This window comes from Hirundo rustica, chromosome 3, assembly GCF_015227805.2.
Source record: "Hirundo rustica isolate bHirRus1 chromosome 3, bHirRus1.pri.v3, whole genome shotgun sequence".
Classification (NCBI taxonomy): Eukaryota; Metazoa; Chordata; class Aves; order Passeriformes; family Hirundinidae; genus Hirundo; species Hirundo rustica.
Window position 1 is genome coordinate 75,008,953 of NC_053452.1, and position 23,880 is coordinate 75,032,832.

Consider the following 23,880-nt stretch of genomic DNA (forward strand, 5'->3'; position numbering starts at 1 on the left):
CTATGCCAAAAAAACTTAAGGAAAAATCCCAAAGGAAACAAACTGGATCAGACAACTTATTTAACTCAAACCCCATCATTTGGAAAACAAACTGGAAAGGATCATCTAGTTTGACAAACTACAAAGGATTTGAGAAACATCTTGCAAAAAACTACCAAGATTAATAAAAAAGGAAAACAGAGATATACAGTAATCTTTCAATTATAAAAAAAACCTACAACTCCTCAGTTCAGAAAAGACAGTAGGGGTCTAGAAAAATCACAAGTGGTGTGAAGACTGACAGGTGACAATCAGTCTCACTTCTGACAGAAGAAGCCAGAGCAGCTGGTGAAAAGAATACATGGCAAGTTGGGAAGCAACAAAAGGAAAGGTTTCTCACCACTGCTCTGTCTGATGGGAGTTTCTGTTGAAAATTTACAAATACACAAAGATACTAAGATCTGCAAAGCCTGAAGTGCTCTGAGTTGTACATGAGAGTAATCTGGAGATTGTATCACTACATACTAATACTGTTTTATGCTCTTCCTCAGATGTTTATTACTAGTTGCTGCCAGACAGAAATTAATGGGCTAAACAGATCTTGGTGTAACACAGAATAACTTGTTTATTTTTTGTGGTCGTGTAGTTTTAGGTGTTCCCAACAAACATTAATGTAGCTACAAAAGGAAGCATTGGCTGCTCATGACTAAGTACTGACTTAGTTGATTAGATTGCTTTGATTTGTTCATTTGTATGCTGAAGGTTGGTGGCTGGATCAATACAGCTAAGCTTGATAAATTATATATTTAACTAAATATTTTCAGTGAAAATTGAAATCCTCTATTCAGTTTGACCTTAGTGATCTTCAAAAGGCATCGTTAGTCCTGGTGAGGCCTGGCACAACACAGCCAGTTTGGGTTTCTGTTGTCTCCTTGAGCCCTTGATGCTAGAATTTCTGCTGTTTGACTACTCTAAACAAACAACCCGACACAGGTTATTTGAGAAATAATAATTTCATTTGTCCTATCATCATTAGTTTAAACAATCATAAACTACATCATACAAAAAAGCAAACATAATCTGCACTTAGGTTCTCTTCACATGCATTCATCAAAACCATAACCCAAAGTAAAGGTTGGAAGGTTGAGCAAGTTTCATGTTTTCTGTTTGTGTTGTTGTCTTTGGGTATAATTTAAACCAAGCAGTTGATATGCATAGCTATTTGAAGGTGAATGTCCATTTACACAAGAAATCAGTAGTGAGCTTTATTATGGAAGTGAAATGCATGCTGTTTGCTAAAACCTACAAACCATGCTGAGGCCTTGATGGAGAGGGTAAAGGCTGTGGCTGCCATCTTCATTTCTTTTCTGGAGGTTCATGTTTTACCCAGTCGTCAAAGCCACCAGCATACTGCTGAACTCTGAAAATATGCAGAGGATACCTTTCTCAAGAAGAGTCCTTCTTAATATTGTCTCTTAAGAGGACACAGTAAAAAAACTGAAACCAAAAGTAAAAAACACCTCAAACCAAAACCCCACAAACAAAAAACTCTACTAAAAAAAACCCAACAAAAACAAACCCAAAACAAACCAACCAACCAAACCAAAATAAAGACACAGAAATCTCTGCAATCATATATACTTGTACCTAGCTCCAATGAGCCAGATGGATATGCCTTTTACTCTAATACTACCTGGATCCATGCAGTGAGTTCTGTACCTTTTCTTCCAAATCACAATTCTGGAGTTCAAACATCAAGCAAGAAATAGCCAGATCAATGAAACAGTTGCCAGTCCTTTTTTAAAAGAGTGAGGATAGACTCACAGCAGTAGGAGATTTACATCTCTTTATTATGTCTAATACTCAGTTGTCACCAAATAAACCCAGCACACTGATCTTTACTTCCTTGCAAACCTACATACTCTATAGATCTGACATCAGCCTGTGCAAAACTAAACTCTGTAAAACAAAAATCCACTATGCAACACAATATCGACTCCTTCAATTAGGCAGCATGAAAAACAGATAATGGCGGATATTTTTCACTTTGAAACAAGAACATGCCTCCATACTTTTGACTAGAATTAATATGACTGTTCCAATTCCTGAACTGCAGTTCAGTGGAAACATGAGCAGATAACCAATGCCTTAAATTTTATCTGCAGTCTTCAAGACAGCAAGGCACTTCCAAAGATAGGTTTAACAATTCTGCAAACCAAATGCTACACTTCATTCTATCATTGTTTTCTTAGCTATTGCCTTTACAGCTGTAAAAGGAAGAAGAATCTCAGCAAGGGAGCTCTAAGAGGCAGAAGGACCCTTCAGTGGCAGCATGATCTTACAGCAGTTTGTGCCACCAGCAGCACATGTGCTGAGCTGCTGAGGCGTTGTTTCAGAGGGTGGTAAACCTCATTTGCTGCAACACCCAAGGTTCAGTGGAGACAAGAGGAATATCTAGCTCAAATACCAATTGTTTTGTTCATGTTCCATATGTAAATTTTCATCCTCACCCCCAAGGTAAATACGTGTTCTGCTTCATGGGGGGAAGCAGCATTAATGCCATCCTTACTCACGAAGTCATACCTGTTGAAACCCAAGGACATGGCAAAAGCAAGTGCTTGTTTACTTCTTGTTCCTGCCAAACAGGAGAAAACCACAGGGTCTGATTTGGACGGCATTTTTTGATTATACTGCTCCTTGAACTCCGTTGGGTCCATTTGTAGAGCTTCCATTAACTCACCCACTGGGAAATACAGAAAACAAGCTATTGTTTATTCTCCATCCACAGACAGGTTTACATTGCAAGACTTCTAATTCCTCTGGAGGAAAAGATCAGCCTCATTACATGCCAGCAGCTTTCTAGCACCGTTCCTCTTTGCTCAGTCACCACCACTTGACCGTTCCAGCCGGGAGGAACACGGAACACCCGACGCCCGCACAGAGCGGCGTTGACAACTTACGCGGTATGTTGATGGACTCCGGGATTTTTCCAAACCTGTCGATCTCCCACCTCTCCCGCACGTCAATGTGAAGCACGTTGGCCTTCTTCAAGTCTTTGAGCTCCCGGTAGGAGAGGTTCGGCTCCGCGGCGGCGCAGAGGCCGCGGCAGGTGGGGCCTGGCGGGGAGGCACAGCCGCTCAGCGGGACCGGGGGACCCGCTCGGGGCGGGGCAGCGCCGCCAAACGCAGCCGCAGGGGGCAGTCCCCGGCCGCCGGCCAAGCTCGCCCCCGCCGCCCGGACAGAGCCGTCCCCGCCCGCCCCCGCTCACCGGGCGCTGCCGCTCGGCTCCAGCCGCCGCCCGCCGCCCGCAGCGCCCGCGCCGCCCGCCACCAGCCCCCGAGCCCCATGCCGGCCATGGCGCCGCCCGGGCACGCCCGGCCCCGCCGGCGGGGAGGAGACACCGCCTTCGCCACAGGGGCGGGGGCTCGGAGCCTTGGCCGCCGCCGGCCGCGCCTGGCACCTGCCGGGTCACACAGACACCGCCTCTGCTTTCGGTACGTCCAGCGTGTACCCTGCATCGCATGGGCAGGGTAAATCCGACCAGCCAAACTCTTGAGATGCCTGAGCGTACCAAAGGCTGGGAGATGAAAGAGAGATGAGGAATTACGATGCCAAATCCAATTTAAACATCCCCTGCCTCTGAGTGTTACGCCGAGGAGAAAAAGTGATTTTAGCACTGGCCTGCACCACTTTCACCAGCGGGAGAAAGCCGCAGGAGATGTGGTCCAGGCACCGATCTCCTTTCTGGTGACCAATGAGCGGATGCAAAAGAATGGCATGAAGCTGCATCACAGGAGGTCTAGCTTAGATATTAAGAAAACCTTCACCCAGAGGGCGGTCAGGCACTGGAACAGCCTCCTCAAGGAAGTGGTCACGGCCTCAGACCCACCAGACTTCAAGAAGCGTTTGGACAATACTCTGAGGCACATGGTGATTCTTGCGGCTGTGCTGTGCACAGTCAGGAGTTGAACTTGGACTTTGTATGTACTCTCCAGCTCAGGATATTCTATGATTCGATGAGCCCTGGTTTCAGTTTTGGATATTTCAGTTTTGAACCAAAACCCTAGTTTTAGTTTTGAAAGCTGTCAGTCTTCTAGACACAAGGACTAAGGGACAAGACAAACATCAGTGGAGAAATGAGGGTTCCTGTGTTCCACACATTTTAGATCAGTATTCCGTATTTACTGCATACCTTTGTAGATATGTTACATACCAGCAATTCTAGTCTTTAAAAGCAGGAATGCTGGATCTTTTCATGAAAGATGTATTTTGAGGAGTGTGTTGTTGATTCTTTGCTAATGAGAGTTTTCCTTCTGAAAACGAGAACAAAGTATTTCTTGCTACTGTAAAGTGTGACAAATTGAACTTGGCACATATAACTGGTTCACTAGCTGCCCTTCTGCCAGCCTCTCCATATGGCCTCCTCGACAGGCATTTGCAAATTCTCCATCTGAAGCTGTATATCTATATATGAATTGAGGTTTAACGCATTTTCCACTTCCCACAAGATAAGGATAGAGTACACTACATCTATAAATTATCTTTTGAAGCATAATTTACTGTATATTTTAACTGTAGTAAAATAATGACCACAGTTAATCTCCACTTATTGCATGTATCACCATAAGAACCATACAGCAATCAATATGAGGCACCCGAACATTTGTCATTTGAAATGCATATTCACTGGAAGAAGCATTTTTATGGTTTTGATTTGACCCTGGATCATAGTATGTACAAAAAGAGAGAACATGCTAGCTTTTTGCTGAAATAGGAAGCATTCACTAGCTATCTTGTGAAAGACAGAGAGAATTTGAGGTCAGAACAGACCAAGCTTAGCAAACTGCCGCAGCTTGGTGAAACGGTGGGAAGCAGCACACTCAATTCTCTTGTCTTCATGGCTGCACTCAGTCAGCTCCTCCTCAGCAGCTTCCTTCATTTCACCTCTTGGGACTCTCTCTCCATTTCACCTCTTCTTCAGTTGACTTTCCAGTTCTGTACAACCTCCCACACTCAAAGCCAGTGGCGCCCAACCCAGTTTCCAGTAGCTCCTCCCTCGAGTGCCGGACATCCTTGTCTCTGCCTGTCCTCCGTGGGTATATATACACATTCGATGCTGTTCTTCTTCCAGTCCCTCCCACGGCGGCTGCTTCGAAAATCCACGCAGGGCCCAGACCCTGCTGCATAACCTCTGGGCACGACTCTCCACAGCCCTGCGCGCTGGCAAACCTTCCCTTAGCGCGCTGCCCTCGGGCACAAACCCAGCGCCGCACCTCCAGCTCTTTCGGCAAAATTCAGAAGTGAAGGTCACCCCACCCTCTGCCCTGAGTGTGCAGGGTGCCCCGCAGCCAGACCTGTCGCTACCTGTTGCCTCTCAGTGGGCCCCGGCGCGTTCCCGGGCGGCCCCGCTGCCCCACCGCCCTTCCCACCCGGGGGACGCCTTGTGCCATGGAACCAGCACCAACCCCGCCGCCTCCCGTGCGGCTGCCCCGGGCTCCGCGCGGAGCCGCCCGGGCTGCGGCTGGGGCGGGGAGCGGCGCGGCGAGGCCGGGGGCGGAGCGGAGCGGAGCTTCCTCCGCCGCTTCCTGCCGCCGCCGCGCCCGCCCGCCGCCGCCCGCCGCTCCGTGAGTGCGGGGCGCGGGGAGGGGGCTGGCGGCAGGGCGCGGGGGGCGCCGGGGCCGCTCCGGGCCCGTCCTGCGCGGCCGGGGGCGGGACGCGGAGCTTCGGCCTCGGCCGGAGGGTCGGGCCGGGCCGGGCCGATCGGCCCCGCCATGGCGGCGGCCGGGCCCGCGGCCTGCGAAGCCCCGTCCGGGGGGGCGCCGGGCGGGCGCGGGGCGCGGGCTGGGGGCGGTGGGAGGGGGCTCTGCCCCGCCGCGGCCCCGGGCCGGGCGGGCCGCCCCTCTCTGCTGCCGGCGGCGCCCGCGGCAGCGCTGTCCGGTGCTTCTCCCGCCGGGCCGGTGGCCAAGTGCCGCTCGCATTCGGTCTGTGGTTGCAGCATGTGTGCAGCCGTCGACGAGCTGCCGGTGGCGACCGCCCGCTGTCGGTGCGGAGCGGGTTAACCCTGCCGAGACGTGAGAACGGCAGCCCCGGGCCGCCTCCGTGAGCCGCGGCGTGTCTCGGTGTGTTAGAGAGGGGGAGGCCGGTAGCAGCGCCTGTGGCCGCGGTGAACATACGGCCCGGTCGCTTGGCGTAGGGCGCGGAGCTGCGGCGGGCCCCGCTCCCGCTGCCCGCGCTGCGTGCGCCGGCCCGCGGCTGCCGCGGCCTCAGGTGCCGTGCTCGGCGGGCGCGCAGAGGTCCGCGCCCGGGGTGCGATGACAGCCTGGTGCCGGTCCTCGCGGTTGGCCCGAGACGTGATATTCTAGACCCATAGCTGCAACTCTCCACGATTTATTTACTGCTGGGATTCTCTGATTTGATTCCTGGTTTGTTTTGGTTCTTTCTTTTACTTTTCTTCCTTTCTTTTGCTGTCATGTCCTTTACGTTAGGGCTTCGTCCTGCCCTTGCTATAGCTCTGTTGCTACTTGCACCATTAAACAAGATATGCACAACAGCCTGTTAAACATAGGTGCAGTAGAATGAAGGCATCAAGAACCTAGAAGCAGATGGCAATAGCTGCTGGTGTAGCACTGTATTCTAGTTGCATGTCATGTTTAACTACAAGTATTTCCCAATTCCATTAAATAATCCTCTCATACAAGCATAAAGAACAGACTTGTATTTAAAGGATTCTTTCTGCTCTAATTTTCTAGCTTTTAAAACAGAAACGTAGTAATGGCACAAGCACGTGCAAGCTTGAAGCAGATTATACTTTTGTGAAATTGTTCTTGTGTTTACTACACTTATAAATATTCTGTCATATTTCTTCATGAAATATTGAAGAACTGGTGCTCTGTAGCTTTATTTCTGTGAGATTCACAGAACTCCAGCTAGTGTCTCAGGGGTTCTCTTTTAAGCATCAGTTGTAGATCGAGGACAGGTTGTTCCACTTTAGACGTGCCATCAAAGCAAACTGGGGCAGTCTGGGTGGAGGAAGAAAATGGAATTAAATTTTTTGTTCTTGTTGGCAAGACTTAGTCTTTCAAAGAGCTCAAACTAATAGTAACTTACTGTTCTATCTGTTCTACCCTCACTGGTTAACCAGCTCCCACAATACCCTTCCAGTATAGATGGGAAGTTATGAGCAGCCATTGTCTTCCTTTATGTTCTCCAACTCAGCCCTTTAGGCAGAGGTACAGCAGGACTGTTAGCTTAAAGTATTGTCTTGTGTGGGTTCAGCCTTCTGTCTCACACACGTGCTGTAACCACAGTTCCTTTTTTATTTTTTTGGAGTCACAGAATTAGCATTTCTCCAAAGTTCATCTTTTGCTCATATTCCCTTTTATTTTCTGTTGTGACATTTCGGACAGCTTTTTTTTTCCCAGTTTTTGGCCACATGGTTATCCTGGGAAGGTACTGTGAGTTCACTGGTTACTTTCCTGCTGTTTCAGTTCTTATGCCCTCAGATTTTCTGTGGTGATGGTACAGTAACATTAGTGTTTGTATCATGGGAGTCTGTCATCTGACTGCCTTTTCACATACAAAGTTTCCACTTGCAAGCCAACATCATTAGTTGTAAGCTGTGACTCTTTTTATGGTGCTTAGGTGTTCTGCTTTTTAAAGGATGAATTTTCTAGAAAGACCTATGTTGGACCACACATGCATCTACCAGATGTTTTTCCCTTTTGGCCCCAAACATTTAATGTGGGATAGAGGACATAAAATAAAGTTCCAATTTACTTTATGAGGCTGGATATTGCCAGGTATATCTGAAATTTTCCATAAAACTTTGCTATAAGATACTAGCAAAACATACGCCATCAAAATGCTACTCTTTTTACCCACTCAGTGCTTTAATATGTTCTAGTCATAAACCCAGTTACAGAGTCTTTTCGTTTTTGTTTCTGGACATGCCTGGCTTCTGTTCATCCCTAGAGGTAATTTTTCCATGGCAGGTGGTTTTAGAAGGGAATCTGAGGGGGATTGTGGAGGATATGAACATGAAAGTTGATAGAACATGCTTAGCATGGACAGCTGGCTCAAGTGGATTACTGAGAGATGCTGTGAGATTTTTATTGTCACTTGGAAGGATGTATCTAGTGGTCCAAAGGCTCCATCTCATTCCTTGCTCAAAAAGTACATCAGTGTCTCACCCTTTTTATGACTGTAGTACAACATCAGGATTGGTGTTTGAGCTCCAGTGACAGCGTAGGATGTGTGATGTGCCTTTGGGCTAGGAAGTCTTGGAGATGACGCTTTTAGAATTTCAGATGACATTTTCCAGGGGAAGAAGCTTCGCTGCCACTACCAGTCAGCAATTCTGGTCCTTTTACTGCTCTTGCAGGCAGCGGGGACTTGTTTTCCACAAAGGTTTCGGTGGCTGTCAGAGCTCTGAGCCTCCTGGCCTGCTGATGGGTGACATGGCCCCGCTGCTGACCGTGATGGATGTGGTGACTGTTTGGATTGGGTGACACTTGGTCTAGTGGCGAGCAAAGCAAAATGCCACAGGTAATGCTCGGAACAGATGTCCGAAATATATCAACTTGCAGCTTACATCAAAACATGTAGCAGTTCTGCGGAGGATCTGACATTACTGATCCATACAGGGACCTTTCACAGATGTGTTTTGAAGCATCCTTGGGCTTAGTCTGCACATCTGTGCTCTTCCTTCACCTCTTTGGTGCAAGGCTGCTGTTGACAGCTGGACAGTTCTGTTAAGTCACATGAAAATGCTAATTTTTCCCAGTATTCAGTGTGTGCTCTGCCCGTTCAGTGACACAGGTTTTTCTGTGCATTAGCAATGTAAAATGATACAATTTTCACTTTAAAGATTGACAGCAAGTAGTGTGACAGCTGGAATTTAGGCTACCTCTAATGAATTGAGGGATTGAGGTAAATGTATTTGCCCCAGTTTCTTTGAATTCTGGTGCTCACTGATGAAATAACTAACAATACTGGTTTTACAGCTAATGGACAGTCCTACTGGGAGAGTATTAGCCATATCCAGAATAGTACCTGGAGATTATCCATAGACTCACTTGGCTACATTTCATAGAGTCACTATGCTTAGGTACATCGGTGTGTTTTGCATAATTTTTATCTTGTTTGCATTCTAGTAATGCAACTGTAATACTTCAAGTTAATCAAGATTCAGAAAAATATTGTAGTAGGTATTACACAGATAAGAACAAAAATGCGGCACTTGTCTAAAAGAGCTTGCACCCTAATTATAAGAGGAGGGGAAAAGTGGATCTAGGTAGAGGGAAGCAGTGATATGATATTAATCAGTGCAGCAGGTTATTTCTCTAATGTTCTGGTGGCCTACTCTGTGTTTCTTATAAGCATCATGGTGAAGGTACAGCATGGGAAGACTCACTAAGGTGACACATTTCAACATTTAGTAAGTGAACTGAAGACATTCTAGGAGGAGGGGCTCATCTTCCACATGAGAAGTGCAAGATGGTAACATGGGAAAAGGTTTTGGGAAGTGGAGACAGTGATGGCAGTTTGCTTCTCCAATTCTTTTACATAAAGATACTGTGAAGAAGAATAACCTGGTTGGTTGATGGGTTAGGTTGGTTTCCCAAGGAAAAGTGATTTTTAGTTCATACTAGCCTTGTAACTATTATTGGTCTTAGCTCTACTGAATTACTGTAAAATGTAATTAAAAAAAAAAAAAATTAGGAATTGCATTTAACTCTTGTAAGTATCTAAATATATACTTTCTGAAGAGGGCCAATTTCTAAATATAGGAATATGAATACAGTTAAATATAGAATATTTCAAGCATATCTTACATTTAAAATAGTCTAGGCACACTGTAGATTTAACTTAACAAATTCAGCACATTGATTTTTGGCACTCTGTCAAATCTGAAGCTTTTAAGATTAGATAGGCAGATCGTTCTGCTGCTTTTGAAGTGTTTTTTTCTTTCTAGAATGGTGGAAATTAGCGGTTGAGTGAGGAGGTTTTGATCTTAATCAGCTTTTTGTAGGAAGATTGACATTAGGAGTCTTTTAAGAAGTAAAAAGTCATCTGAGAATAGCTAGTGATGGTGATGATTACACTTCAAGCTCTTGTGTGCTGAGCTCAAAGAATCTGAACGTGTTTGACAAGGATTAGTTCTCAGTTTTGTATGAAATGATTTTTTAAAAGGAGAAGGTTTAGGTTTTTCTAATCTAACTTTTTTGTATTTTTTTGGTTTTTTCCCAACAAAACAGCATAATTTCTACTTAAGATTCTTACTGTGTGCCAAGTAGAGATGAGGGTAGAGCTGACATACCCGCTAAACTCAGGCTTTTCTACCACAAAAATCAGTGTCTTTTTATTTGTCAGATTCATTAGTCAAATATGTGCACCGTAACTTGATTTTATTTGTATGAAATGAAAAACTTAAATGTATTTGTTTTTTCCATCACAAAAGAAAACTTCAAGTGAAGATTCATTGTGACCTCTTTCTGCATAGGAAAAGGAGGATTTTAGGATGCTCCAGGCTTGGTGGCCTTAGACAAAAAATTCTCATTGGACATACTAAAAAAGTATGAGAACGGGTTGAAAAGAGTCAAATCAGGGGAATATTACCATCATTTTTAATATTCAGTGTGTCAAGCTAATTTTGTCTGAATTGTTCTTTTCTCTTTTGCCTGCTTGTCCTAATGGCTTGTGCCTATGGACAATAAGCTATAGAGCATCCCTTTTGTTTTTTTCTTAGTTATATTTTGTGCTTTCTTGAGTCTGTTCAGGATTTTCATTCCAATAAAATCTCAAATCTTTTATTTCCCGTAAACTGAAATATTTCTGAAAAATTATTTCTGGTGCACCCTAAGTTTCTTCCTTGTATAAGTCAAATATAATAATGATTCCTGGCATAAACATTTTGATTTTGAAATTATGTTGATTCACATTGATCATGTTTTTATTGAATGGGATCTTTAATTTGTAATGTTTTCAGTCTCTTGAATGTACTGGAAAAGGGCAGGCAGTACTCTACATACGCTTGCATTGTAGATAACGTGGGGTAGCTCGTTGCTCTTACCCTTCCATTACACTTCCATGTTTTTCAAAAATCAGGCACAAACCCTTGCTAAGTCCTTCATATGCTCTGGTTTTTCCAAGAGCTCACAGGTCAGTAAACATTGTCTGATGGATGTCCATCTATGTGTGTGTCCATGAAAAGTAATTAATCTAATGGTCCGTGTTGTCTTTTCCTCTGCCTGCTCTTAGTGAAATGAGACTGAAAAATGTCTGGGCTGTGCTATGTGAATGCAGCTTCTTATGCCAGTGTTCATTTCTAATGCCATGTTGATTAGGTTGGGCTTGAAGTGCCATGCTTTCAGTCATCGTGGGTATCAGCTGACACTGTTTTTTCCCCTGTGTCCTGAGGGTTCCTTGGATATGGGTCCAGCAGTGGGCTGTGTTTGTCCTGATCCAAGTTGTATCACTTGTACTGTGGGTCACAGGATTTCATAGGTGGAAAAGACTTACTTGTATTTCAGCTGGTTGGTCCACAATTATTTTTTGGAGCTTTCTAAATGTACTGATGTGAAAGAGACTTTCATTGGGGTGAAGTCTGTGGTTTGGACAGTCTTACATAATCTGTCCAAAGAGATCAAAATTGTTATGCTGAAATGAACTCATAGATTGTTTATATCAATGTTGAATCACCTAAACATAGCTATGTTCCTTTAGGGAGGACATTTTTGCTGTCTTTGCCATTGACTCTTTACATAATTTAGCATAAAGTCTTATGTTTTCTCACAGCAGCTCTATAGGCCCTACTGTTAGATGAATGTCTTGATGAATCTTGTGCTCAGTGAAGTGGCAGTGTGACAAGTGGTGATGGGTAGTCTCACAGGAAGCTTGAGTACATGTGGGAAGCTGCCAAGACAGAAAGACACAGTTGATGTTGTTTGAGCCTTCTTATGTTCTAGGCATACCGGGTTGCATGGCTGTTGATGGACGTTAGGTGTGCTAACATCTGTGTTGTCTTCGTTGAGGTGGCCACAGCACTCAAGAGTGCTTCTTTAAAAACTTCAGGGGGCCTCAAGCATCAGTACCTTGTTACCTAAAATACCTTCTCTACATTGCAGTCAGTCCCATGTTATTTAAAAAGTCTTCCATACCTTTGCTATGTTGCAGTTCCATGGGTCACTCCACACAGCTCTGGCTCTTTCTCTCCTTCTCTCTGCATTTCCAGCTCGCTGCTTCCTGTCCCTTTCTCCTCACAGCATGGCCAGCAGACTCCAACTGACTGACCACACCACCAACTAACTCACTCTTTTATCACCCATAGCTGTGAGGGCAAGGCTGTTCCCGCTCTTTGGTAATTAACACTGCTGCAATACATCAGGGGCAAGAGTGCCTTCAGTACTATCTCTGTCTGTTCTCCCACAATTACCCCCTTTCTTTTTTAATTATAAAGTTGAGCATTTCTAGAAGAACATGCTTAGGTAAATTCACATTATGATGTATTCAATTTCTCCGAGAACTAAAAGTTATATAAGTGTTTAAATGCAACACATATGTTTTACTAGCAAATAAGCACATTGTACTGAGTAAATCACGTGGAAGCAGTGGAAAATACTTAGTTTTCCCTATGCTCTTGACTTGGATCACTTTTTCTGCTGATTTGCACCTCGTTTCTTCTTAGGCTTTGCATAACAACTTTTTGTTGGCAATAACACCTGCAGCTCTGTCTTGGAATCACTGAGCTTCTCTTCCTCTGCTTCTGAGCCTTCAGGTTTCTTAAGAACACAATTGTCCAGGTTGGTTTCAGAGATGGCAATCTCCTGGTTCAATTTACCTTGCTTAGACATTCTGAAAAACTGCTAGAACTCCAGCTGCCTTTCTAGCATCTTCTGTTGGTCTTTGCTGATTAAGTCCACACAAATAATCAACAGCAACATGAGTCCCATGTCCCCATTAACAGTTCAGAGTGCCAATCTCTATGCCAGTCCTTCGGAGAGCTTGACACACCATAGTCAGCCTGGATTGCAGTTTGTCATCAATATAGAACGTGTCCTAGAAATGCATGTTACCACACAGATATTCATACACAGTATTTTAAATCTTTAGAACGACGTGCTCTCTATTAGAATGTACAGAGTCATTGCCATGTATTAGTTGTTTGATGAGTGTTTCAATCTTCTTTGCATTTTTCCTTTTCCAGTATCTATAACTAATCATTGCTCTGCTCTTCTATTATGCTTCATAGCTGAATAATCTTTTCCTGATACTTGAGCCCCCATTGTAATGTTCCCAGCAGCTCACCTGTACTCCAGGTGTCAAAATCAAGTCCAGACTGGCAGCTTCACCGGGCTCCATCTCCTCTGCACCTCAATTATAAATCATGTCCAGTGTCACCATATGTCACTGTCGAGGTGGTCACAATTCTCCTTAGATAAGTTATGTCCCATTATTACTAGTTGGGGGCTCACCTGCTTCCAGGTGTCTTGAAAAGAGAAAATCAGGTCCAGACCTCACTGTGGCTTCCACACACCACTCTCAGCTTTACCAACACTGCCTCCCCCACTCTCCTCCTAGTGGGTCAATATTGCCATTCAGTAGGACCCCACATCAGTCCAGACCAGGTATGTCTTTCTGACTGTTGTATCACATCAGGGTCACCATTTGTTTTCTTCATTGAGGTGGCCGCAGCACTCAAGAGTGCTTCTTTAAGAGCTTCAGCGAGCCTCAAGCATCAGTACCTCATTACCTAAGATACCTTTTCTACATTGCAGTCCTATGCTATTTAAAAAGTCTTCCATACCTTTACTATGTTGCAGTTCCATGAGTTGCTCCACACAGCTCTAGACCTTTCTGTCTTTTTTCTCTCTTCATTTCCAGCTCGCTGCTTCCTGTCCCTTTCTCCTCACAGCATGACCAGCAGACTCCAACTGACTGACCACACCACCACCTAACTCACTCTTTTATCACCCATAGCTGTGAGGGCAAGGCTGTTCCCACTCTGGTAATTAACACTGCTGCAATATATCAGGGGCAAGAGTGCCTTCAGTACTATCTCTGTCTGTTCTCCCACACATCTGTTGAAAATATATAGTCAAGAGCTGGAATATTTAGATTTTTCTTACTGTATGAACAGGAATTGGGAACCCATGAAATCATCAAAGCTGAATTCAGTGACACTGTTCACTTGCATGTCTGAGCTTTATAACCATAAGTATAGGAAAATTTGAAATCTGTAATTTCAAACAAAAGAAAGAGCATAATGGTGTTTAATATAGTATAAGTTAATTTATGTGTAGATGTAGCATTTTACAAAAAAAATGCTCTGTGTTTTGAAGGCTTGAGGAGACATGCAGCTGTTGATGCGAGGAAGCAGCGAGTAAAGATTTCTTTCATACTCTACAAAAATTGGACTTGTCCAAAGCAAACCTCTACTGGGTAGGTTGGTGCAGAAAAGCTCTAGCACTAACAGTATGTAGGGATGTAGGGCAGATGCACGCACATCGATCCAAGTGTGTAGGAACCTGGAACTCCAGGAGCTCAGTGGTACACATTGCCTGCTTTGCTTCAGGGAATGCTGTTCAGATACCAGTGGTGGTGGTGCTCTAATATCAATATTGGTGACTGTTCTGCTGATTGGCTTAGTGGCAAGTAAGGAGAGGGAATATTGAATTCGATATACTGGTTGATTCCTGCATCTCTCAGAGCTTCGATAGTACAAAGGTCTAAATACATATACAGAAAAGATTAAAAAATCTTAAGTAGACAAACTTGCTGAACTTTGACAAGCTTAACTAATTGATCTGTAGTAAGAATATACCTTTAGCTATTCCCAAATGTAGGGCGCTTTAGAGGTGTCTTACATCTAAATGCAGTAGCACAGTTGAAAACCTTTGGTCCTGGTGGCTCAAGTGACATTACTAGCCTGTTTCTGGTACGCAACAAGATGTCATTTTATTTCTGCACAGAATGGCTCACATGTTTGCAGTGTATGAGTATTTGACTGTTTTTCATTCATATGCTCTATATGTGGAAACAAAAATCTGTTTTTATGAGCCACACTGTTAAAAGACAAGCTGTAAACTAAGCCCCAACAGCTGTCTGTATGATGCACAACTACAGTCTTTCAGTGGATTCACTTTGGGATTTTGATTAAATGACTGGTGTGCTGAAATTTCTCAGCATTTTTTTTTAAAGTTTACTGGCAAATATCTATGCTTTAATTCTGTTCCTCATAGGGCTTCTTGATTAATGACACAAATTTCCTATGAGAGACTTCATCTTTATGGATTTTCCAATGTTTAATAGAGAGATCCATTTGCACTCCAGTTTGTTATCCCTTGTAGGATAGAACACTAATCAGATTTGGAAGACTTTTTTATTTTCTTAAAGTGTTTGAAATTGCTCAAAAACCTTTAGGGAATATGCCAAGGGTAAATAATGACTGAAACCTTTCGTAAGGGATATATGTTAAGGAAGAGAAACATTTATTTTGATGAAATTTTCTGGTATGTTATGGTTGTAATAACTTACGTTGCAAAAACAAAAATAAAGAAAATTTAATACCTCAAATATCTAACACCTCTGCCTAGGAGTGAATGTGTGTGTGTCCCCTTTTCCTGCAGCTACAATTCATAGTGTAACTGATGTTGCGACATTTCTAAGACTTAATTCCTGACACATTCATAATCTTTGTTACACAGTAGCTGACGTTAGACCAAGCCTGAAACTGTGTGATGTTCGAATGTGTGATTTGATCTTGTGCTTTTAGAGTTCAAACTTGCTATATTCAGTGAAACATTCCAATAAACAATAAAGTAACCTCTGTTTGTCTTTCTTAGTAAGCAACAGATGCGGGTGAAAGATCCGTCAAGAACCAACCCTGAGAAGCCAAAGAGAAGCAAAAGGCCTAACAGGCCACAGGATGAGGACTCTTCAGATGATATTTCAGGTAAGTACATAGGGTGATGTTTGTCTTGAGGTTGAGGGCTAATAATTTCAATGTTGACTGATGAAAACCACAAATCATTGGTACCATGAAATAATTTTCTTGTTTGAATTTACAACAGAAATATCTCCAGTCAACTGTTTATGACATGATCAGTTGTTACACTGCATGACTTCCCTGAAGGGCTGGTGTCTCTAGAGGACCAAGGAGAAATGATACTTACACTCTCTGACTCCAAGGCAAAAAGAAGGCTAACTTTATTTTGATGACCTCGCATATATAGATTCTGGGCGCTGACCAGGGATTGGAGAACAAGGTTACCGCTTCTCCATCCCACTGGCCAGGCTAGACGTCAGTCGGTTGACTCTCATCAGAAAGGAACTTGGAAAACAACTCTTGTTTATGTTACAAGCGTGAGAAAACTCAACTATGAGTCTGTAAACATCAGAAGGCTAACAGAATATAGCAACAGGCTGGAAAGTTGGTTGATCTTCAATGACAGCCTCTTCAAAGTGGAATGGTCCTTTCCTCTCCATGTGAGGTCAAGCATGTGTAGCAGGAGGCTGCGTGGCTGAACAGGGAGCTTCCAGCTGAGCTCAGAGGGAAAAAGGAATGGCAGAGAGGATGGAGGCAGGTTTGGGCTGCCCTTCCAGCGGTCTGGAGTGTGCAGGATTAGGGACCAGGTAAAGCAACTTCAGTTAGAATTGGATCTGGTGAGGGGTGTAAAGAGTAAGATGAGCTTGTATGGTTATCGTGGCAGTAAAATGAAGAGTAGGGTGAATGCAAACCTGCTGCTTGAGGGGCAGGGGTTCTAGGGACATAGGATGTGGAAAAAGGCTGAGGAGCTCAATTCTTTCTTTGCTTGTGTCTTCACATGTAAGCTCTGCACTTGATCCTCCCTGGCTCATGACCTTAATGGCAGACTCTGGGATATAAACATCATCCAGAGTAGAGGATGGAGAACTGTTAAACAAACTGGATGCGCACAAATCCATGGGGTTAGATGGAATGAATCTGAAAGTGCTGAGAAAACTGGCAGATGTCATTGTGAGGCTGTGCTCTGCCATCTCTTCGTGGCAACAAATTGAGGAGAGCAGTTGATATGCAGGAGGATAGGTCTGCCATTCAGAGTGACTTAGACTGGCTGGAGAAATGTGCAGGCAGAAACTTCTCACTGTTCAACAGCAGCAAGTGGAGAGTTTGGCATCTGGGCATAGCCATGTGCCATTACAGGGAGGGAATTAAAGCAGCTTTGCAGAAAAGGTCCTGGGTGTCCTAATGCACACACTTGATAAAACCAAAGTGTGCTTTTTGTGCCTGCTGTAGGCAAGATTGTGTTAATGAGAGTACAGGATGGGCAGGTGATTCTTTCCATCTTTTCAGCACTTGTGGGGCTTAATTGGGAGAACTATGCCCGGTTGTGGGCTCTCTCTTACAAGAAAGGCTGACTTGTCAGTGAGGTCAGTCGTTCATCCCCTCCACATTTTTAAGGAGATTGAGAACATGATGTGGGAAGAGGGGCTGAAGTGAATGTCTTTATTTAGCCAAAGGAATGGAAGTATAATTTCTTTCATTGACTACCTGATGGTAGTTACATAGGAGGCAGAACCAGATTCTTGTAGGAGATCCACAATGAGAGGACTGAAGGCAACAGACCAAATTTAGGGCATGGAAAATTTGACTAGGTGTGAGGAAATTTATTTTATATTTACTCTGAGGATGTTCAGACAGAAACCTGATTTTCTGGTGAGTTGGTAAAGCCTCAGTCTTTGAAGATACTCAACACTCAGCTGAAAAAAGCCATGAGCAAACAGATCTAAATTAGTATTTGGCATTGCTTTAATGAGGGCTTGGACAAGATGGCCTTCAGAGGTTACTTCAAACCTGGCATATTCTGTGATATGGTGGAATTTGTGCAAAAAAATATGACAGAGAAAAATGGTTGATTTCATGTTCAAAATGAGCAGTTGTAGTAGGGATGCACGGGTATTTGAAAATCATTCTTTATGGGTTGAAAAGAAGTCAGTGCCTGTGTTGTTTTAAGCAAAAATAGATTGATCTATTATTTTATTGTCAAAAAATGGGGAAATTAGTTTTGTACAAAAATAATCCTTGTACTTTTGTACAAAGTAGTTTATCTGGTTTTAAGAGGTGACATTTATTGGCTTGAAAAGAATTTCCATTACAGAAAGACTGAAAGAGATTCCTTCGTAAAATTCAGTAGGCGGGGAGCAGCTGGCTGATCCTTCCTACTTTAATTCTTTGCTGTTTTTTTTTCCTAATGCTGAATTCATCAAAGACTGTGGTCTTTCAGTGTACACGTGCTGTCTTTCATAGCTGTTATTTTTGACGGATAAAAGCGAGGATGTGTTGCTTTCTGTAGGGTTAACCTGCCAGCACGTGAGCCAAGCGGTGGACGTGCACCATGTGAAGAGAGCGGTGGCTCAGAGCGTGTGGTCGATCTGTGCGGAATGCCTGAAGGAGCGGCGCATGAGCGATGGTGAGCCCGTGGCGCCCTCAGACATCTGGCTGTGTCTCAAATGTGGCTCTCAGGTGAGCATGTGCGCTCCGTTTGCGGAGGTGGAATTTCTAAAGGATGCCGCCGTGGTGGGTCCTTGTGTGTTTGGCATCTCATTACCTCCAGAGGAACAGTGTGACCTAAGTGCTTAGTTGTGACAGTCCCTGCTTCATCTTCCTGGCAGAGTGGGATGTGACCTTACGTTCCTGTCTCATTTTTGGCAGTGTTTAGGGTTAGCTTTATGTGTCACAGTGCTGCGTGGCATCACGGTTAGTAAGTGATGGTCCTGCCTTTTCTCTGTTCTTATCTCCATCCTCTTGCCACTTACAGAGAGTTGGCTCTGGGAACTATGTGGCTGCAAAATGTATCCCTTCAGCTGGCTCCTCTGGCAGAGGCTCCCATAAATAGGAATGAATGAAAAGTCAAACGTGCTGAATGAGCTAGTGCTGTGGACACGCAATTGCTAGATTTGATTGAAACCAGGGAGAAAGGGCTGTGCTGGAGTGAAAATGCTGCTCCTGTGGCAACTAGCCGTTAGATTGTCACAGTTATAATGTCAAATGGCCTCAGAGTTTAAAATGGCAGGTCCTGACCCCAAGGGCTTTCACAGATTTCTGTCTTTGGAGTGAAGTAAAGGAAAAATTTTGCTTTGTACAGCAGAATTCAGTTTATGGGCAGTGCGAGGCTTGGTTCAGCCAACAGTTGCCTGAACAAAGCGTTTCACAGTTTTCTTGGAATTTCAGTAGGTTTTACTGTGGAAACCAATTCCTACCAATATGTTATGAACAAATTCGATTTTGCAAAGAAATGTGCTATTTACAGGGTTCAGAAGGTAGTTAACTAGATCTGAGGAGGATTCATATATCTTGATTGAAAAATTTCCCTTAAGGAGGGCTTTCAAAAGGAGTTAATTCTCTGTGCTTCTTCATGTTCATGCTGTTAATAGCTTCTAAAACTCATGCCTATTTAGAGACCAATCATGAATCTAAGTCCCACTCTGTTCATACTTGAACAATTGCAAATGCTTTCTCTTGAAATTGGTGTACGTAAATTGTGTGTTCTGAGCAGCTTTTTAGTACAAAGCACTTTATATACATTTTTCATTTGCTGTCTGGAACGTTTTTGACGTACTTTAGCAGTAAGGGTTGTCTGTGCCGTTCTCTTCCTTCTGTGGACTAAATATGCTACATAGTTGTTTCATTCACAATTACTAGAGCATTCTTGCTTTTGTGAATGATATTATTTTTTTGTCTGTTGATATTTATTCAATACTTATGCAAAAGCTAGGAATTATTTCTATTCAGTTAGAACAAACTTAATAAATATCTATATTTTTAAGTTATTTTTCTAAATAGAAAAGATGAGAATGTTAAAGCCTCTCAATCCTTATGAATGCTAAATAAGTAGGGCAGAATAGCTTCTTGTCTAATTTTGAAAAGCGGAGGTTTTGTAGTTTATTTACTAATAATATAGTATTTTCTTTCTTCCCTTCCCCCTCCTCACCCCCCACTGGGTTGATGTGTCCATTTTTAGGGATGCAGTAAGAATTCAGAAGGCCAGCATTCTCTGAAACACTTCCAAACTGCACGCACAGAACCTCATTGCATCGTTATCAACCTCAGCACATGGATCATATGGTAAGGATCAGTATGCAGGTGTTTGTGTGTGCCTTTACATAAGGACTTCACTTAAAGCAGTGTCTTCCCATGATAAAGAATGATTCTGACAGATAAAATTAATGCTTTCTGTAGAGGAAAGGTAGGCTTTCTTGAGACAATATGTGTTTGTCCTTTGTATTCTCTAGAATTATTTAAATCTGTAAAGACTGCAGTGAATTTGGACTGATCTATAGAAGAGCATATATGAAATGAAGGAATTCAATTTTATTTCATTTTTTAGTGTGAAACATTTAAACTGAGAGCTTAAGAAATTTGTGTAAGGTTGTTTGGGAGGTTTGCTAGATCAGGGGTGTGCATGCAGATAGCCCTGAATTACAGTTTGTTTCTTCTTTGTTTAGGTGTTACGAATGTGATGAAGAGCTGTCAACACATTGCAACAAAAAGGTTCTGGCTCAGATAGTTGACTTCCTTCAAAAACATGGTGCCAGGGCTGAACCAAGTAAGTTTGCACAAATAGTTTTATGTGGAGACACCTGTAATATACTGTCTCTAAAAATAAGCATTTCAGATTTTGAGTCATGTTAAAAATACCAATGAAAAATTATGTACAGTGTGACCATAATGAAATTCATAATTGCAAAGTTACTGGGGGAAGCCTGTCAAAACATAATGTCTGTCACTTTTTTTTCTCCAGTATGATTATATTTTAAAAATATTTTGGGCACTGTAGGACAGTTTTTTCAAATTTTGTCTTTAACAAAAGAAAATTACCGTAGAGGAGTTGTTACCTTGAATAAGATAAGGCCATACAAATCAATAAATTAATAAATTAATAATAAATTAATAATAAATTAATGCATAAAAAGCTATCAAAGCATTCACTATAAATGAATTTGATTTTCATGGTGTGGATGTATCACAGCTTAAATTTTTCTGATTTAAACTTGTTTTCCAGTTAACTAGATTTGTTTAAGTGGATTTTCTAGTACCTTGTTGTTGGATGTCATGTCCATTTTTACAGTTTGGTTTTAATTGATAGAATGGTCTTCTCTATTAAAATAAGATAGTATTAAATTATTTTCTTATATTAGGAGCATACTATACCTTCTCAATATATGTGATAGTCGATAGGACTTTGTATGTGTGGCCCTCAGCTGTCTGCTCTTGATAATGTTGATGTTACTCGTCCCTGCTGTAACACACTTGGCAGCATTTCTGGCTTGTGACTTAGAGAGTGCAATGAATTCCACATTTGCTTCTCAAAACCTAGCTTGAGTAAACATCTGAAACAATTGGTTGCATCTTTTAGCAGAGATAATCTAAGCAGTTAGAAGTAAGAAAAAAGAATACTTGCCTTACAGAATTACACTAAGTATTCTTCTAGCTGCATGTGCATAAATCCTACCAGTTTTAAGAGATGTTACATATTTTTTGAGGGAAAAAATTAAGGGCTTCTTAAAAATTATGATATTTTGGTCTAGCCACAGGTTTTATATTAAATTATTCAATTTTAATAAATTGATATATTGCTACCTTCTGCATCTTTTTTTCTTGGAGCAGTGAAAATACAGCATGTGATTTCACATCAGTTCACAGCTTTAATTTCAAATTTATGTGTAATAAGTGGGTGTTGCAGCTTTCTTGCAGATGAAAATGCTGTGGTGGTTTTTCTTCAGTTAATGTAATGAGAACAATTTTATTCCATTATTGTACTGCTGGATAAGACTTTCTGAGTGATACAGCTTTGTGCCTCATGGATTAGATTCTTAATTTGTGAAACTTGGAAACATCTAAAGCTTTCAGGTTAAGAAGTTTAGAACATTTCACATTCTGCGAAATGTCTTAAATTAAGCAAGTTCCAAAAATTCCAAACTAACTCAGGAAAAGTAAGCATATTTATAGCAGAGCAGGGCAGCGTATGTTTCTGCTGTATATGCATGTGTGTTTAATTTTGATAATCTGTTTTGAAAACGCTTACATTTCATCTAAATGTTTGCTGATACAACTGGAAACTTCGCTGTAACTGGAACCAGAATTGTATTTTTTTTTTGTATAGGACTTAGACATAGCCTTGCAGGGTGCCTGCCTTAGCAGTGAGAGGTCTGAGCGTGGTGGGGTCGCTCCTGCAGGGCAGTCGTGTCTCCTGCTCCATTCTGGGAAAGGGTTGAGGCTCAAGTGCGAGCTTGGATTCATGCATAAAGCGTGTGTGTGTAATTCCAGTGATGTTTTAAAGGTGAAAGTCTGTGACCTTCTCCTCTCTGTCTGTGTTGAGCAGTTTGGATTGCGTTCCCAAAAGCTCTGGGAACACTGAGCCAAAGGTGATTTGTTGGTTTTTCCGGAGTGGCAAGGAAAAGACAGGACTGTCTGTTGCTTTGGGCCAGGCTCCTTGCTGGAAGAGGCTGGAAAACAGCCGTGTATTCATAAATGACTGGTGTGCATGGCAGGGAACTCCTGGCCAGGAGTGGCACTCTTGGTTCATTTTGATAAATGACAGACTTGGTATTTCCCCTACAGAAATCTATCTAAGGCTTTTTTCTTTTCTTTAAATTAGACTACCTTTAGGGATTCGGAAAACAATAAAATCTGAAATTGAAATGTAATTCATGCTGTTGTCCGGAACACAAAAAGACGTGATGTATTGCTGTGAAAATTAACTCCACTTTTGTTTTGGTTTAATTTTTTTAATGTAACATTTTATTTCATGTTCCATTGATATTTTCAGTGTGACTATCATTCTTTAAATTATTAATTGGTGTAGATTTTTAAAATTTCATTTGTATATTCACCCCTTAAAAACATAAGCTAATTTTAAAAAAAGAAAAATAACTTTTGAGAAACAAGTAGTGTAAAACTGACAATTAATTCATATTTCTTACTTAAAAATCAATCTTGCTTTTTTCCACATTGGTTTTCCATTTTGTTCTGAAAAACCAGTCAAAGTGAAGACGGTTCTCATAGCAGAATGTGGCACTGTAACAAGAATTCATCTTACGTCTGGATTTCTTTCTGTTGTAACAACTGGTTGGCATGGTGCATCATTAAAATTCAAATAGCATTGCGTAGAAATTTCTGTAGAAATGCAGTATGAACATGGATTAAGTAGCAAATGAGGGCTGCTAGGATTTTTTTTTTTTCAGTTCTCAAAAGTGCAGGATTCATTTAAAGATAAAATGATCAGTTGAAACATGTGAGGGAGGGTTATATAGATTTCCCAATTAATGCATCTTGGAAAATAAACAAAAGCAAAATGCTTGTCATTTGGTACTAATGTGGTGGAATAGTGTGGCAGCAGGATCCCTGCTTTTCATTCGGCCTCTCATAAAGATTCAACTTCACTTCAGCTGTAAAAATGTGCAAATTACATTACTACTACATGACTGACTTCTGTAATTACATTAAGCGATTGAGATAAATCCCAGTGCTGGGTTCCCAAAAGAATGCTTGCAGCTGTGTGATTTTCACATCTGATCCTATGGTTTGTTGTACCCAGCAATGCCTGCTCTTTTCTTTTTTTTCCCCCTTTTTTTTTCAGAGGAGTCTGTTTGGTTAAGAGGTCATGTTGGGCACAAGCTGGAAGAAAAAAGCAAGATTGCTTTCTAGGGTGTACCACCCAGAAATTTGTTTTGTGGAGAAGGTTAGCAGGCCGTGATGATTTCCACAGAAAGGCAGGTGCAGTATTGTCCGTGTGGCACACTTGTGAGCTTCACATGGACATAATGCACATGTAGTACACAGGAACCATGCTGAGACATTGCAATCTGTGTGTCTGCTCATTTACTGGAGAAAACAAATTGTGTTTTGCAGTCTTAAAAGTG

The 23,880-nt window shown here is 42.4% G+C and overlaps 2 protein-coding genes and 1 long non-coding RNA gene across 6 annotated transcripts in view; 1 reads left to right on the forward strand and 2 right to left on the reverse strand.

Moving 5' to 3' along the window:
• Positions 1-976: 976 nt before the first annotated feature.
• On the reverse strand, positions 977-3,349 carry TSTD3 (thiosulfate sulfurtransferase like domain containing 3). Its single transcript, XM_040058303.1, has 4 exons — positions 3,248-3,349; positions 2,940-3,095; positions 2,563-2,722; positions 977-1,399 (listed from the first exon to the last, which is right to left on the reverse strand). Exons 1-4 carry the CDS (start codon positions 3,333-3,335, stop codon positions 1,336-1,338), a joined length of 468 nt encoding a protein of 155 aa, XP_039914237.1. The 5' UTR covers positions 3,336-3,349; the 3' UTR covers positions 977-1,335.
• Positions 3,350-5,535: 2,186 nt separating this feature from the next.
• Positions 5,536-23,880, forward strand: part of USP45 (ubiquitin specific peptidase 45) — a 51,838-nt gene continuing 33,493 nt past the window's right edge. Inside the window, exons 1-5 of one of the 4 annotated variants that reach the window (XM_040060462.1) lie at positions 5,536-5,603; positions 15,822-15,931; positions 18,312-18,481; positions 19,980-20,083; positions 20,464-20,564. In XM_040060462.1, coding sequence (XP_039916396.1) covers positions 15,832-15,931; positions 18,312-18,481; positions 19,980-20,083; positions 20,464-20,564 — 475 coding nt within the window. In that variant the 5' untranslated portion in view covers positions 5,536-5,603; positions 15,822-15,831. Of the gene's footprint in view, positions 5,604-8,383; positions 8,524-14,318; positions 14,419-15,821; positions 15,932-18,311; positions 18,482-19,979; positions 20,084-20,463; positions 20,565-23,880 lie in introns of those variants that run through there. The other 3 variants (XM_040060466.2, XM_040060464.2, XM_040060463.1) reach the window with 3 other exon arrangements.
• Positions 10,602-13,916, reverse strand: LOC120751102 (uncharacterized). The gene is made up of 2 exons (XR_005700268.2): positions 13,784-13,916; positions 10,602-13,465 (listed from the first exon to the last, which is right to left on the reverse strand). It is a non-coding gene; the product is annotated as an uncharacterized LOC120751102 (long non-coding RNA).